The 14,655-nt window shown below is 40.8% G+C and overlaps 1 protein-coding gene across 3 annotated transcripts in view; it reads right to left on the minus strand.

Annotated features, from left to right (window-relative positions):
• The window catches only part of scai (suppressor of cancer cell invasion), a 99,863-nt gene that overhangs the window by 48,552 nt on the left and 36,656 nt on the right, over positions 1–14,655 (minus strand). For all 3 annotated transcript variants that reach the window (XM_078549881.1, XM_078549882.1, XM_078549883.1), the window contains 3 exons: positions 12,456–12,608; positions 8,544–8,645; positions 6,375–6,476 (listed from right to left, as the gene is read on the minus strand). In XM_078549881.1, the coding sequence (XP_078406007.1) occupies positions 6,375–6,476; positions 8,544–8,645; positions 12,456–12,608 (357 nt within the window). The remainder of the gene's footprint in view (positions 1–6,374; positions 6,477–8,543; positions 8,646–12,455; positions 12,609–14,655) is intronic.

The following is a 14,655-nucleotide window of genomic DNA, read 5'->3' on the forward strand; positions in this document are numbered from 1 at the left end:
GTTTTTTTCACCTAGGGTGGTGGGCATCTGGAATTCAATGCCTGAATTAGTGGTTGAGGCTGAAATGCTCAACTCATTTAAAAAGGTATGTGGATCTGCACCTGACATGCTGTAACCTGTAAGGCTATGGACTAGGTGCTGGAAAGTGGGATTAAAATGAGCGGCTAGTTTCTTTTTTTCTCTTTTTTTGGCTGGCACAGACACAATCAGCTGAATGGCTTCTTTCTGCGCCGCAACTTTTCTATGCTTCTAAATAAATGCAGAGAAGTGAATTGCCTGAGTTTTCCTGTTGGATCTATTGGTGCTGATCTTATATTTATGGCTCCTTGTTCTGGATTCCCCTGCAAGCCAAAGCATCTTCTCCATGCCAATCCTATCAAACCCTTTCATCACGTCATCCCTCAAGTCTTTTCTTTTCTAGAGAAAAGAGCTCCAGACTGCTCTTTCCTAAAAGCTGTAACCCCTTAGTTCTCCTATTCTAGCACATGCTCCAGTGTCTCTATGTACTTTTTATAATATGGACACCAGAACAGTTCACAGAACTCCAAGTGTGGTCTAACCAGGGTTCTCTACAAGCTGAATAAAATTTATTTTCAGTTCCATCCTCTGGAAATAAACTCCAGCGCTTTGTTTCCTTTTTTAAAATCACCTTATTAACTTGCGTCACTAATTTTATATATGTATATCTATAACCCCAGGTCATTCTGCTTCTCTCCCATTTCTATCTTAGATTTATATTGTATCTATTTTGATTTCTTATGCTAATGTTAGGGTCTTTTGTAAATACCAAGTAATTATTTAATAAGTCCACCATTTCTCTGTCATTACCTGTAAATTAATTGTGTTTAAACTTAGTAAGCCTCTCTTCTCTATCCTGATTTTATTTTATTGTTTGTGTCTATAGAATACTGTACTCTTTCTTTTTATATTTCTTGATAATTTAATTTTGTGGTTTCTATTTGCCTTCTTAATGGTCTTTCCTAACCTTTTCTTATTGCCTTTTGGCATCATCTCCTTTTTGTTAATGTTCTTAGTGTACATTTTTATCTTTAGTTTCAATTTAACCCTTATTTCTCCATTCATCCATCGTACATCATTACTGACTAGATTTTGCTTTTAGTTGGATAAGTTTCTCCTAGGCTCTACTGATCAACCATTTTAAGTGTTTCCTACTCTTCTATTTCTACATATTCTTCCTTGGGTAAGGTGACCAAAACTGTACACAGTACTCCAGGTGTGGTCTCACCAAGATCTTATATAATTGTAGCAAGACTTCCTTACTCTTGTTCTCCAAATCTCTTGCAATAAGCACTAATATACCATTTGCTTTCCTAATTACTTGCTGCACCTGCATGCTAACTTTCTGGTGATTCATGTTCAAGGGCCCTCAAAAGCTCTGCATACCAACATTTACTGGTCTCTCACCTTTAAAAAAAGTATTCTGTTTTTCCACTTTTCCTGACAAAGTGGATAATTTCACACTTCCTCACATCATACTCCATTTGCCCAATCACTTAGCTGGTGTATATCCCTTTGCAGTCTTCTCACAGCTTACTCTGGTGATCTAGCTTTGTATCATCAGCATACTTGAATATATTACACCCAGTCCCCTCATCCAAATCATTGATATAGATCGTATACAGCTAAGGGTCAAATACTGACTCCTGCGGCACTCTATTATTATGCCCTGCCATCTGACAATGACCCATTTATTCCTAGTCTGTTTTTTCTCTGTTAACAAGTCCTTAATCCATGCTAATATAATAGCCCCAATTCCATGAGCCCTAATCTTGTGCAACTGTCATGAGGCAAGGCCCCTTTTTAAAAAAAATGATTTTTCAACTGACTGGAAATTTTCAATTTTAACTGAGACACAGCAAACTGCTTAAAAATGCAAGGCCACATTCTATGGTGAAGGCGAGAAACAAAGCACCCTCAGGGAACTGTGAAGAGACAGACATTTCCTATAATTCAGATACCCATCGAAACTCATAACTGTCTAAGGAAGAGACATTAAAAAGGCAAGGTACTGGATATTGAAACAATGGCTGCCACAGACAGGAACACCCAAAGCCTCTTGGAAATACACAATAGATGAAGTATTTCATGGCAAGCCTGCCAGCCACTAGAGAGAGAGATTATAAGTAACACAGGTAGTGTCAAGAAAGTTTTCAGCAGAGGAAACAGGCTAAAGGCTGCTCACTCCCTCTCTCTCTCTCTCTTTTTTGGAATAAGTGTGTCGCCTAGTTCAAGAAGACAACTCTACCAGCGAACAGAGATCTCATAATAATTGCAACATCTTCAACATATGACCACATCCAAGAAACCAGCTAACCTAAATCAGCCACAGTGTTTAAAATCTCCATCTTAGGGACAATTAAAGGACATTTAACCAGATATTCTTTTACTGTTTATTTTTTTTAAAAATTGGGCTCTAACTCCCCTTACTTCTGATACTTGTGTTGTGTGTGTGTGTGCATGCGCGCATGTGTGTTTGAATGACTGCATGAAGGCTGAATGCTTGATGTCATGTTTTTGTTATTTTTCCTCCGGATTAGTGGTTAATAAATTTGCTCTTTGGCTCAAAAAAGCCTCATTTGATTGGTTTCTTATTGCTCACAGCTTAAATAGTTAAATACATTCTGATTTGGAAAAAGGCATATCCTTGTAGAAAAGAGACTTAAATCTTTGTAGTGACCAACTGAGGAAGTTGAACAGAGGGGGGCCAGTTCACCCCTTCTCACCTAGTCATAACAGTGACAACCTCTTGCATGGCATCTTATCAAATGCCTTCTAAAAATCCAAAGATACCAAATCCATTGATTCTCCTTTATCTACTGTAGCAGTTTCACACTCAAACCAATAGATTTGTCAAAAAGTATTGCTAAAAGAGACATGTCTAAGCTTTTCGTCTTGCACTCATCAGGACACTCGCAAGAATACCAATATCTGGGGAAAACAACATTCAAACAAGGAGTGGGCCATTCAGCCCCTCGAACCTGCTCTGCCATTTAATAAGATCATGGCTGATCTGATCGTAACCTCAACTCCACATTCCTGCCTACCCCTGATAACTTATCACCCCCTTTGCTTATCAAGAATTTATCTAGCTCTGCCTTAAAAATATTCAAAGATTTCCACTGCCTTTTGAGGAAGAAATTTCTCCTCATCTCTGTCTTAAATGGGCGACCCCTTATTTTTAAACAGTGACCCCTAGCTCTAGATTCTCCCACAAGAGGGAACATCCTCTCCACGTCCACCCTGTCGGTGCCCCTCAGGATCTTATATCTTTCAATCAAGTCACCTCTTACTCTTCTAAACACCAGTGGATACAAGCCTAATCTGTCCAACCTTCCCTCATAAGACAACCTACCCATTCCAGGTATTAGTCTGGTAAATCTTCTCTGAACTGCTTTCAATGCATTTACATCCGTCCTTAAATAAGGTGACCAATACTGTACAGAGTACTCCAAATGTGGTCCCTCTAGTGCCCTGTACAACTGAAGCATAACCTCCCTACTTCTGTATTCAATTCCCCTTGCAATAAATGATAACATTCTATTAGCTTTCCGAATTACTTTCTGTACCAGCATACTAGCCTTTTGTGGTTCATGCACTAAGACAATCAGATCTCTCTGCACCTCAAAGCTCTGCAATCTCTCAACATTTAGATAATATGCTTTTTTATTCTTCCTACCAAAATGGACAATTTCACATTTTCCCACATTATATACCATTTGCACCACTAATTTAACATATTTATAGCTTTTTGTAGCCTCCTTATGCCTCCTTCACAACTTACTTTCCTACTTATCTTTGTGTCATCAGCAAATTTGGCAACAATCCAAGTCATTTATATAAATTGTAAACAGTTGAGATCCCAGCAGTGATCCTTGTGCCACACCACTCGTTACATCTTGCCAACCAGAAAAGGTCCATTTATGGCTGCTCTCTGCTTCTTGTTAGCCAGCCAATCTTCTATCTACGCCACCCCCTATACAATGAGCTTTTATTTTCCGCAATAACCTTTGTAGCACCTTATCAAATGCCTTCTGGAAATCTAAGTGCAGTACACCCACTGGTTCCCCTTCATCCACAGCACGTTATTTCCTCAAAGAACTCCAATAAATTGGGTAAACATGATTTCCCTTTTACAAAACCATGTTGACTCTGCCTGATGACCTTGAACTTATCCAAGTGCCCTGCTATAACTTCTTTAATAATAGCTTCAAACAATTTCTGTACTACAGATGTTAAGCTAACTGGCCTGTAGTTTACCACTTTCTGTCTCCCTCCCTGTTTGAATAATGGAGTTATATTTCCTGTCTTCCAATCTAATGGGACATTCCACGAATCTAGGGAGTTTTGGAAAATTAAAACCAATGCATCAACTATCTCACTAGAAACTCTAGACGGCTAGGCTGAAGTTCATCAGGACCCAGACTCTTGTCAGCCCGCAGCTCCAACAATTTACTCAGGAACACTTCTCTGGTGACTGTAATTTTCCTGCCTTCCTTCCCCACTTCAATTTCCTGAGTTATAGCTGCAACAATTTATACTGTATGTGGAGAGTGCCGATTGGTTGGCAAATGGTGTTGTCATGGAGAATGCACCACTGATGGAGACTGACAGTTAACTGCAGTTTGAAATTTAAACCAGGAAGTTGACCCTGATTGGTCAAGACATTGCCCTGAGGAATGAGTCAGCGAATGGCTGTCACTTATGTTGTTTAGCTGAAACAGACGCAATGTATGTACATGTTCTTTCTGTCTGCAAAGAACAGGGCCCTGTGCAATATGTGTAGCTTCCAGTACATGCAAATGCACCACACTGTAAGCCCAACTAATAATCTTAAATTGGTTGCAACGTAATTCTTAGCGCATTGAGGATTATTTAACAAATGTTGTCCAATTGCGGAATTACATCTAATATTGGATACTGTGTTTTGACTTTTGCAAGCTCAGGCTGGTTGGGTATGGTCTGTATCCTGTCCATTGCGAACAGTGGCTGGGATATGCTGTTTGATACGATCTGCCATTCTTTGGGATGTATGGCCTACATAGCTAGCATCACATTGGCACTAAAATTCATATACCACATTACTGAATTGTGTGTTAAGTAGAACACTTTTTTGGCTTGACGACAGCATCCTGTTAGTGGTGAATACCACTCATGTTGCTACTGCATGTCTCATTTTTCAGCAATACTCAAGCTCTGTACTACCAAACGAAGGTTTGTCAAGTATGATTTCCCTTTCATAAAATTGTGTTGACCCTACATCATACTGTGACTTTACAAATGCTCATTTATCACACCCATAATAAAATTTCTCTACTATTTGAGGCTAACTGGTCCATTAGTTCTTTGTTTTCTCTTTCCCTCCTTTCTTGAACAGTAGGAGTTACATTTTGTACTTCCTAATCCACAGACATGAGTCTAGAATTTATGGAACTCTGAGCAATTAAAACCAATGCATCCATTACCTCTGCAGCTACCTCTTAAACCATTGGTTGTAGGCCATCAGGTCCAAGGTTTTGTCAGCTTTTAGCCTCATTAATTTCTCCAGTACTTTTGCTTTACTAATATTAATTACTTAGTTCCTCATTAATATTAGATCCTGGGTTCCCTAATTTTCCAACATGTTATTTGTGTCTTCAACTGTGAAAACAGACACAAAATATTTGTCTCTGCTGTTTCCTCATACACCACTATAATTTCTGCTGTCTCTGCCTCTAAGGACCCATGTTTACTTTCACTAATATCTCCCCTTTAACATACTTGCAAAACTTATCTGTTTTTTATATTTTTTGCTAGTTTACTATCATATCCTATCCTGCTTCATCAATTTCTTGGTCATTCTTCACTGATTTTTAGAACCCTCCAATCCTCAGGTTCACTACTTTTTTGGCAACATTGTAAGCCCCTTCTGTTAATTTTAATATCTCAAGTTAGCCATGGAAGTACCAATTTTCCAGTGGAATTTTTATTCCAAAGGAATGTATATTCTTTGAGAATTATGGCTTATTTCTTTAAATGTTTACCAATACTTATCTATGGTTATATCTTTTAATCTAATTCCCACTCTACCTCAGCAACTCTCCCCTCATAACTCCATAATTGCCATAATTTCCTAGTTTGTACTTAACCACATCACTCTCAAACTCATTGTGAAACGTTATCATTATGATCACTCTTTCCCACAGAATCTTATACAATAAGATTACTGATTAACTCTGTCTGATTGCTCAATACTAGATCTAAAATAGCCAGTTCTTAATTGGTTTCTTGACATATTGTTCTAGAAAACTGTTTCCAATGCATTCTTTAATCTTCCTCTCCAACTAGCGATCATCAATATTGGAACGTTAGCAAACCTTAAAAGATGCAGAAAGAAAGGTGTACAGTTGACTGAATGTTGGTTTGTACAGCAAATATTTGTGAGGATTTTCTCGTTTTGATGGTTTTTCTGTTGACTCCTGGGGAGAAAAAAAGACAAATAATACAAACCACATACCTACATTTTTACTGAGTTACTTGCTCCCTTTTGCATCACTGGAGTTTCCACAATAGGCTATACACCATTCCTGATTCAGGGAAATCTGCCCTCATATGGTGTTCAAAATTAATCTCAATAAAGAACCACTTCTACCTAAATGCTTAAAAATTTTTTTTTGCAGTCCAGCTCAAAAAAGCAAAACACATTTTCCTTAATTGGCACAAAACTTAGCTTTCTTTAGCCAACAGGATCAAAAAAGGCCACATTGCAATATCATTGCCCAAATGACTCATGGACGCTTGTCCTGCGATGAAACAGAATCATCATTTCACGCTTATTGAGGAAGCCTCAGCTAACAAAACTGAACAAGTGCACCATTAGATTTGAAGCAGCCGCATTGAAACTACTCCTAGTAAACCTTCTGTACCTCTGTTTCAGATATTTTAAACTATTTTCCCCTTTTTCAATTCTCCCTTTTGCACACTTCCACAGCCATAAATTGCACTCTAGATACCTCATTGAAATAGGTTTTGTTCATGCACAATCTTTGTTAGCGTGTGCTATTTACTGTGGAAGACAGCACAACCAATCTCGATCCTGTCATGATCTGGAACTCTCACACTTTGAGAATTATTTACTCCTTGCTATTCCAGGAGAGCTGCATACAACTGTAATCCTCAACACAACACTCAATAAGGAATAGGGATCAAGCTTGGGATCCCCAGGTCTCTATGACTCACAGGTGGTTATTACTTCTGAATCATCCAAGGAAACTTGAAAAGTTTGTCTATGTGGTCGGCCAGAAGTATGGAAGTTAACAATTAAAATTTTTAAAATATTTCTGTTGAGCAACTGTTTATAATAAATATTTGCAATAGAAGATGGTAGGTGTAAAATCAGACCAAGATCTACCCCATCCACTAATATTCATCCTATTGGTCAATAGCAGGTGGGATTAATAGTTTTGGTGGAGAAATCCAGTGTTCCTTTACACTCTCGACTTCTCCTTTCAAATTGACTGGCCTGTGGATTCCCATTAATGTGAAGAAAAGATCAGCAAATGGCAATAAACAGGTTTTCTGTTCTAATGTATCAGCAATAACAATTTTACACCACTGAATTTTCTAGTTGAGAACTGCTAATAGGAAGCTCTGACAATATATCTTCAAATGGAAGACGGCCTGAACATTTCTTGGAGAAAGACCTGATCACCTGCTCCTTAAAATCCTTGCTGGAAAAATAGCAAAAAACATCCCAATCGCCAGTATGTCAACTAATTCAAAATTATGACTCCGATCTCTTCAACAAAAAAGGTTCATCCATTTTTAAGAACAGCTTTGAGATTATCTGCCATAAATTTGTATGGAACACCAAACTGCAACTGAAAATCCTAAAAGTAAAGAGAACTGAGGAAAAGAAATCCAGTTTCAAATAAAATCAAAAAATAAAACTGCAGATGCCAGAGATCTTAAACAAAAATATAAAATGCTGGAAACAACACAGGTCAGTCAACATCTGTTATGAGAAACAAAAAAGTTATAGCTTTGTGTACAAACCTTTCTTCTGTTTTGACAGGTCTGCACCCAAAATGTTAACTTATCAGATCCCTGCACAAGTCCTGACTGGCCTGCTGTGTTTCCAGCACTTTCTGTTTTGTTTCCCCAGTTATTTTAGCTTCTTTCCAGAGGAGCCACAGCACCATAATTACATTTAAATAGATAGAGACCTATTTAGATAATTTCCTCATAGTTCGGTACTTCAACAATGCCTTAAAAGAAACAGGCCAGATTAGCTGCAAATCATTAAAATCATGTTGCGCGTCAGAACATGCATAAGCAAAACCATGTAAAATCAATAGTATTCACTAGTATCACTAGTATTATCTAGTTGTGAATCACGTTGATGACATAAAATTCCAAAAAAAAACTTCTTGTGCCACTACTTTGGGAAAATATATTTCATCTGGTTCAGGTTTAATTTATTACACAAATTAGAATTTGCTTCCTTGTTCAAAAAGTCATTGATAAGTTCAGCAATCTTCATTCACCTGTGTCCCAGACTTGTTCAATTGTGAAGCCAAATTAATGGGTTCCCGTTCAAGAGCCTGCAGCATTCGGAACATGTCTATAGTTAACTCACTGAACTTAACCTAAAATTAAAAAAAAAGAGAATCAAGTAAATCTACAAAATAACAAAAACTGACATTGCTACATTACCTGTATCCAATGATACAAAAAATCTCTCAACTTTTAAAAAGCAGCATATGTTCAATTTTTACTTGGACCAGAAGCAGGGAATATCACATCTGTGCTCATAGTTTATCAGGGAGAAAATGAAGTAGATGTGACAGCCCCAAAACTGCTACTACATGTTAGATTACTGTTCTTCAAGAACAATCACTGTTAACTCCACTTAAAAGAGGTTTATATTTCAAATTAGGATATATAGCCCTTTAGGATATACATTCCAATTGGTTGCAAGTTTGTTTCTTAGTCTGTGCTAGTAGTATATCTCATTTGGGGCAATTAGAGCTCTTGCATCTTCACATACACATTTATTTTCTTTGCTGGATACATCCCATTTAGATCCAAATGCTACTTTCAGTTTCAATTTTTTTCCACTCATTTGGAAGGATCTGATTACCTAATCCACTGACATTTCCTGATTTGTGAACAGAATGTTGTACTTCTGCAAAGCATGGTTGTTCCTGCCTCATCCCCATCCCAATGGCAGAAGGAAAAAACACATACAAAGGAGATTGCACTATTGCCTTGTGCCATATAGTGTTCTATACTTCAAAAATAGGGAAAACATTCCTAGCAAGAATCAAGGGCTGGATTTTACTGGGCACCGCAGTTCCCATACCCCTCCCAGCTAACAAGTCGGGGGAAGCCTGCCCATGATCTTGATGGCTACCCGTGGGGAATTTAACACTGAGACTAGCATTAATTGCATTAAGGTGAGACTTCCTCCCCTTTCTGTGGATAAATGTGAGGTTATCCACTTTGGTAGCAAAAACAGGAAGGCAGGTTATCTGAATGGCTATAAATTGAGAGGGGGGAATGTGCAACGAGACCCGGGTGTCCTCGTACACCAGTCGCTGAAGGTAAGCATGCAGTTGCAGCAGGCGGTAAAGGCGGCAAATGGTATGTTGGCCTTCATAGCCAGAGGATTCGAGTACAGGAGCAGGGATGTCTTGCTGCAATTATACAGGGCCTTTTGGTCTCCTTATCTGGGGAAGGATGTTCTTGCTATAGAGGGAGTGCAGCGAAGGTTTACCAGACTGATTCCTGGGATGGCGGGACCGACATACAAGGAGAGATTGAGTCAGTTAGGATTATATTCACTGGAGTTCAGAAGAATGAGGGGGATCTCATAGAAACCTATAAAATTTTAACAGGACTAGACAGGGTAGATACAGGAAGGATGTACAGAAGGAAGGGGAGTCCAGACCCAGGGGTCACAGTCTGAGGATACGGGGTAGACCATTTAGGACTGAGATGAGGAGAAATTTCTTCACCCAAAGAGTGGTGAGCCTATGAAATTCACTACCACAGAAAGTAGTTGAGGCCAAAACATTGTATGTTTTCAAGGAGGAGTTAGATATAGCTCTTGGGGCGAAAGGGATCAAAGGATATGGGGAGAAAGCGGGAGCAGACTATTGAATTGGATGATCAACCATGGTCATAATGAATGGTGGAGCAGGCTCGAAGAGCTGAATGGCCTACTCCTGCTCCTATTTTCTATGTTTCTCAGGAGGAAGGCCCGCCTTAGAAAGCTGCCGGCCAATTGGATATTGGATGGCCAACAGATCTGTGATGCTTGCAGTGCCAGATGGGAGCAATGGTTACTGCTGGCACTACAGGCAGTCCCACCACAGCAAGGAACCCAGCTAAGTGTTTTTTTTTAATAATTTTGTGGAATGTGGGCCTTGCTGGCAAGTCCAGCATTTTATGCTCATTCCAAATTGCCCTCAAGAAGGTGGTGGTGGTGAGCTACCTTCTCAAACGGCTGCAGTCCACCTGGTGCAGGTACACCAAGGTGCTGCTGGGAAGGGAGTTCAGGATTTTGATGATGCAACAGTGAAGGAACTGCAATACAATTCCAAATCAAGATGGTGTATGGCTTGAAGAAGAACTCGAGATAGTGGTGTTCCCACATATCTGCTGACTCGATATTTCTAGGTTTGGAAGGTGTTGGTGAAGGAGCCTTGGCGAATTGCTGCAGAGCATCCTGTATACAGTACATGCTGCTGCCAATGTGCGTCAGTGATGGAGGGAGTGAATGTTTAAGTTGATGGATGGGGTGCCAATCAAGCGGGCTGTTTTATCCTGGATGGGTGTTGAGCTTCGAGTGTTGCTGGAGCCATACTCACCTGACTTGTGCCTTATAGATGGTGGACAGGCTTTGGGGAGTCAGGAGGCAAGATGCTTGCCTCAGAATTCCCAGCCTCTGTCCTCCTCTCGTAGCCACGTACTCATATGGCTAGTCCAGTTCAGTCTCCAATCAATATTAACTCCTAGGATGTTGATAGTGGGGGATTCAGCAATGGTAAAGCCATTGAATGTCAAGGGGGTATGGTCAGAGTCTCTCTTGTTGCAGATGGTCATTACCTGGCACTTGTGTGGTGTGAATGTTACTTACCACTTATCAACCTAAGCTTGTACGTTGTCCAGGTCTTGCTGCATGTTGGCACAGAATGCTTCAGTATCTGACTGAGTTACAAATGGTGCTGAACATTGCACAATCATCAGCGAACATCCCCTTTGAGCATCCCCACTTCTAACCTTATGTTGGAGGAAAGGTCATGATGAAGCAGCTGAAGTAGGTTGGACCTAGGACACTAGGAACACCTGCAGCAATGTCCTAGTTCTGAGATGACCAGCCTCCAACCAACCACAACCATCTTCCTTTGCGCTAGGTATGACTCCAACTAGTGGAGAGATTTCCCCCTGATTCCAACTGATCTCAATTTTGCCAAGGCTCCTAAATGCCACATTGGTCAAAAGCTGCCTCAAGGTCAGGAGCCAAGTGGCTCTGGCAGAACCCAAACTGAGCATCAGTGAGCAGGTTATTGTTGTGTAAGGAACACTTGATAACAGTGTTGACAACACCTTCCATCACTTTACTGATGATTGAGAGGAGGCTAGTGGGAAGGTAATTGACCAGATCGGATTTATGCTTTTTGTGGTCAGGACATATCTGGGCAATTTTCCACATTGTTGGGTACATGTCAGTGTCATAGCTGTACTGGAACAGCTTGGCTAGGCTAGTTCTGAAGCACAAGTCTTCAGTAGTATTGCTGGGATATCGTCAGGGCCCATAGTCTTTGCAATATTCAGTATCTTCAGCCATTTCTTGATATCGTGTGGAGTCTGGGTCAGGGTCTTGCTGGTGCGGGTAACGGTTTGGGAGATTGGGTTCAAGAGATCAGTGGGGGGGTGGGTTATAAGGGTATGATCTTGGAGGGGGTGGGAGGGAGGTGCCTCCAGTGAACCCGGGGTGCCTACAAAGGAAGCCCCTCCCACTCTTTGCCTGTCACAAGGCTTTCTGAATAGCATGGGGATCCAACGCTGCAGGTAAAACATCAGTGGCAGCGGGATGACTTTATGTGGCCATAATTATGCATTAAGAGGCTCAATAGGCCCAAAAGCGGGTGGGCAGCATGACGCATCCCCTGGCCCTGTAAAATTTCAGACAGGTCAGGGCCAGGCAGATACGCGGCAGAAAGGCCACTCGCCGAATTTAATCTGCACCCGCCGACTTCTAACCTGCTGGCGGGAATTATAAAATCCAGCTCAAGTTTGGGATTGGAGGCTGTGGTCACTGATAAAATGAACTTCAGGGTAGAGTCCGATGCGTAAAGATATGTTACCAGGATATTGTGCAATGGTAAAAGCTAAAAATAGGGCAAGATAATGTATTTGTTTTAGCAGTAGAAAGATAGAAAAAGACATACCTGACTGCTGCAGTTTCCAATGATTAGGGCATCTGCTAATGCTAGCTGGCCTGCTACCATCCCTTGTTCCAGTGGTGGGACTACTCCCTCCGCCAGGCGATTTGATGTTACCACAATGCTGTTGTCATCATTCAACACAATTGCAGGATCCGCCTAGAAACAAATAGGTCAAACAACATTTGAACCTGGCTAAGGAACCACAAACACTAAACCAGAGGCAACCTACCTCTGCATTCCATCAATTTAGACTAGTTAACATCACTCTCCTGGGAAATGGACCAAAACTATCTCCCTTCAAAGTTTAACCTTTACAAACCACTTCTCAGTTAACGAAACACAAGTTCAGATAGCCAACTGTTTTACAATAAAATTAAACAATTCAATTTAAGAACATAGTGAAAATATAAACCAACAAAGTGGCCACCAGGATGAAAGTTATACCCATAGAAAAAGGTAATCTGTGCTGATCTATCAATATCGACCGCATCTGCAGGTTACAAAACACGTTATGGTGTAACACAAAAAATAAAAAATGGTAAAGAAATGAGGAAAAACATAGTTGAGATAGATTTGATTTTAATAAATGGTGCCCACAACCCTTCCAAGGCTCAGTTGAAAAACACACTGTCCAACATGGGACTAAACCATACAGATGAAGAAAAACATTCTTAACTTCTGGGCTGCGCTGACAGTTGATAATATTGCTGCCCCAGCAGAGAGCACTATAACTGGCATTAGGAATTCTGGGCTAGAGAGAGATAGAGGTGGGGCAAGGGAGGGAAAAACAAAATCAGGGTTACCACCCCCAGGATACTTTACTGGGAAGCTAGGTATGTGAAGATAAGATAGTTTCTAAAAATTTCTCCACTACTCAGTCTAACCTTGGTGATCGAGAAGCTTTTAGAAACAATAATCCAAGACAAAATTAACAGTCACCAGAACAAGTGTGGATTAATTAGGGAAAGCCAGCATGGTTTGTTAAAGGCAAATCATATTTAACTTACATAACTGAGTTTTTTGATGAGGTAACAGATAGGGTTAATGGGGGAAATATGGTTGATCACATCAGTCTTCAGTTGAACGAATATTTCACATCCGTCTTCACCCAACAGAATGAGGATGAAGGTATTGAACTCGGGGAGAGAGACTGCGAGGTTCTTGAGCAAATTGATATAGGGAGTGACAAGGTATTGGAGGTGTTGGCAGGCTTAAAAGTGGACAAATCTCCAGGTCCAGATGATTTGTGTCCCAGACTGCTGAGGGAGGCAAGGGAGGAGATCGCAGGGGCTCTAACCCGAATCTTTAATTCCTCTATGGCCACGGGGGAGGTGCCAGAGGACTGGAGAAGAGCTAATGTGGTTCCGCTATTTAAGAAGGGTTGTAGAGATAAGCCAGGGAACTACAGACCAGTGAGTCTCACATCAGTGGTAGGGAATCTATTGGAGAAAATTCTGAAGGAGAGAGTCTATCTCCACTTGGAGAGGCAAGGTTTGATCAGGGATCGTCAGCATGGCTTTGTCAGAGGGAGGTCATGCCTAACAAATGATTGAATTTTTTGAGGAGGTGACCAGGTGTATAGATGAGGGTAGTGCAGTTGATGTTGTTTATATGGATTTCAGCAAAGCCTTTGACAAGGTCCCACATGGAATACAGGGTAATTTGATAAGGTGGATTCAAAATTGGCTTAATTGTAGGAGACAGAGGGTGATGACAGAAGGATGCTTTAGTGACTGGAAGCCAGTGTCCAGGGCGTAACACAGGGAGCTGTATAGAACCTTGGTGAGGCCACAACTGGAATACTGTGTGCAGTTCTGGTCACCACATTATAGGAAGGATGTGATTGTACTGGAGGGGTGCAGAGGAGATTCACCAGGATGTTGCCTGGGATGAAACATTTAAGCTATGAAGAGAGGTTGGATAGACTTGGGTTGTTTTCGTTGGAACAGAGAAGACTGAGAGGCAACCTGATCGAGGTGTACAAGATTATGATGGGCATGGACAGGGTGGATAGGAAGCAGCTGTTTCCCCTTAGTTGAAGGGTCAGTCACAAGGGGACATAAGTTCAAGGTGAGGGGCAGGAGGTTTAGGGGGATGTGAGGAAAAACCTTTTACCCAGAGGGTGGCGACGGTCTGGAATGCGCTGCCTGGGAGGGGGGAGGAGGCGGGTTGCCTCACATCCTTTAAAAAGTACCTGGATGAG

The sequence above is a fragment of the Cetorhinus maximus genome, chromosome 10 (genome assembly GCF_964194155.1).
Source record: "Cetorhinus maximus chromosome 10, sCetMax3.hap1.1, whole genome shotgun sequence".
In the NCBI taxonomy this organism is placed as follows: Eukaryota; Metazoa; Chordata; class Chondrichthyes; order Lamniformes; family Cetorhinidae; genus Cetorhinus; species Cetorhinus maximus.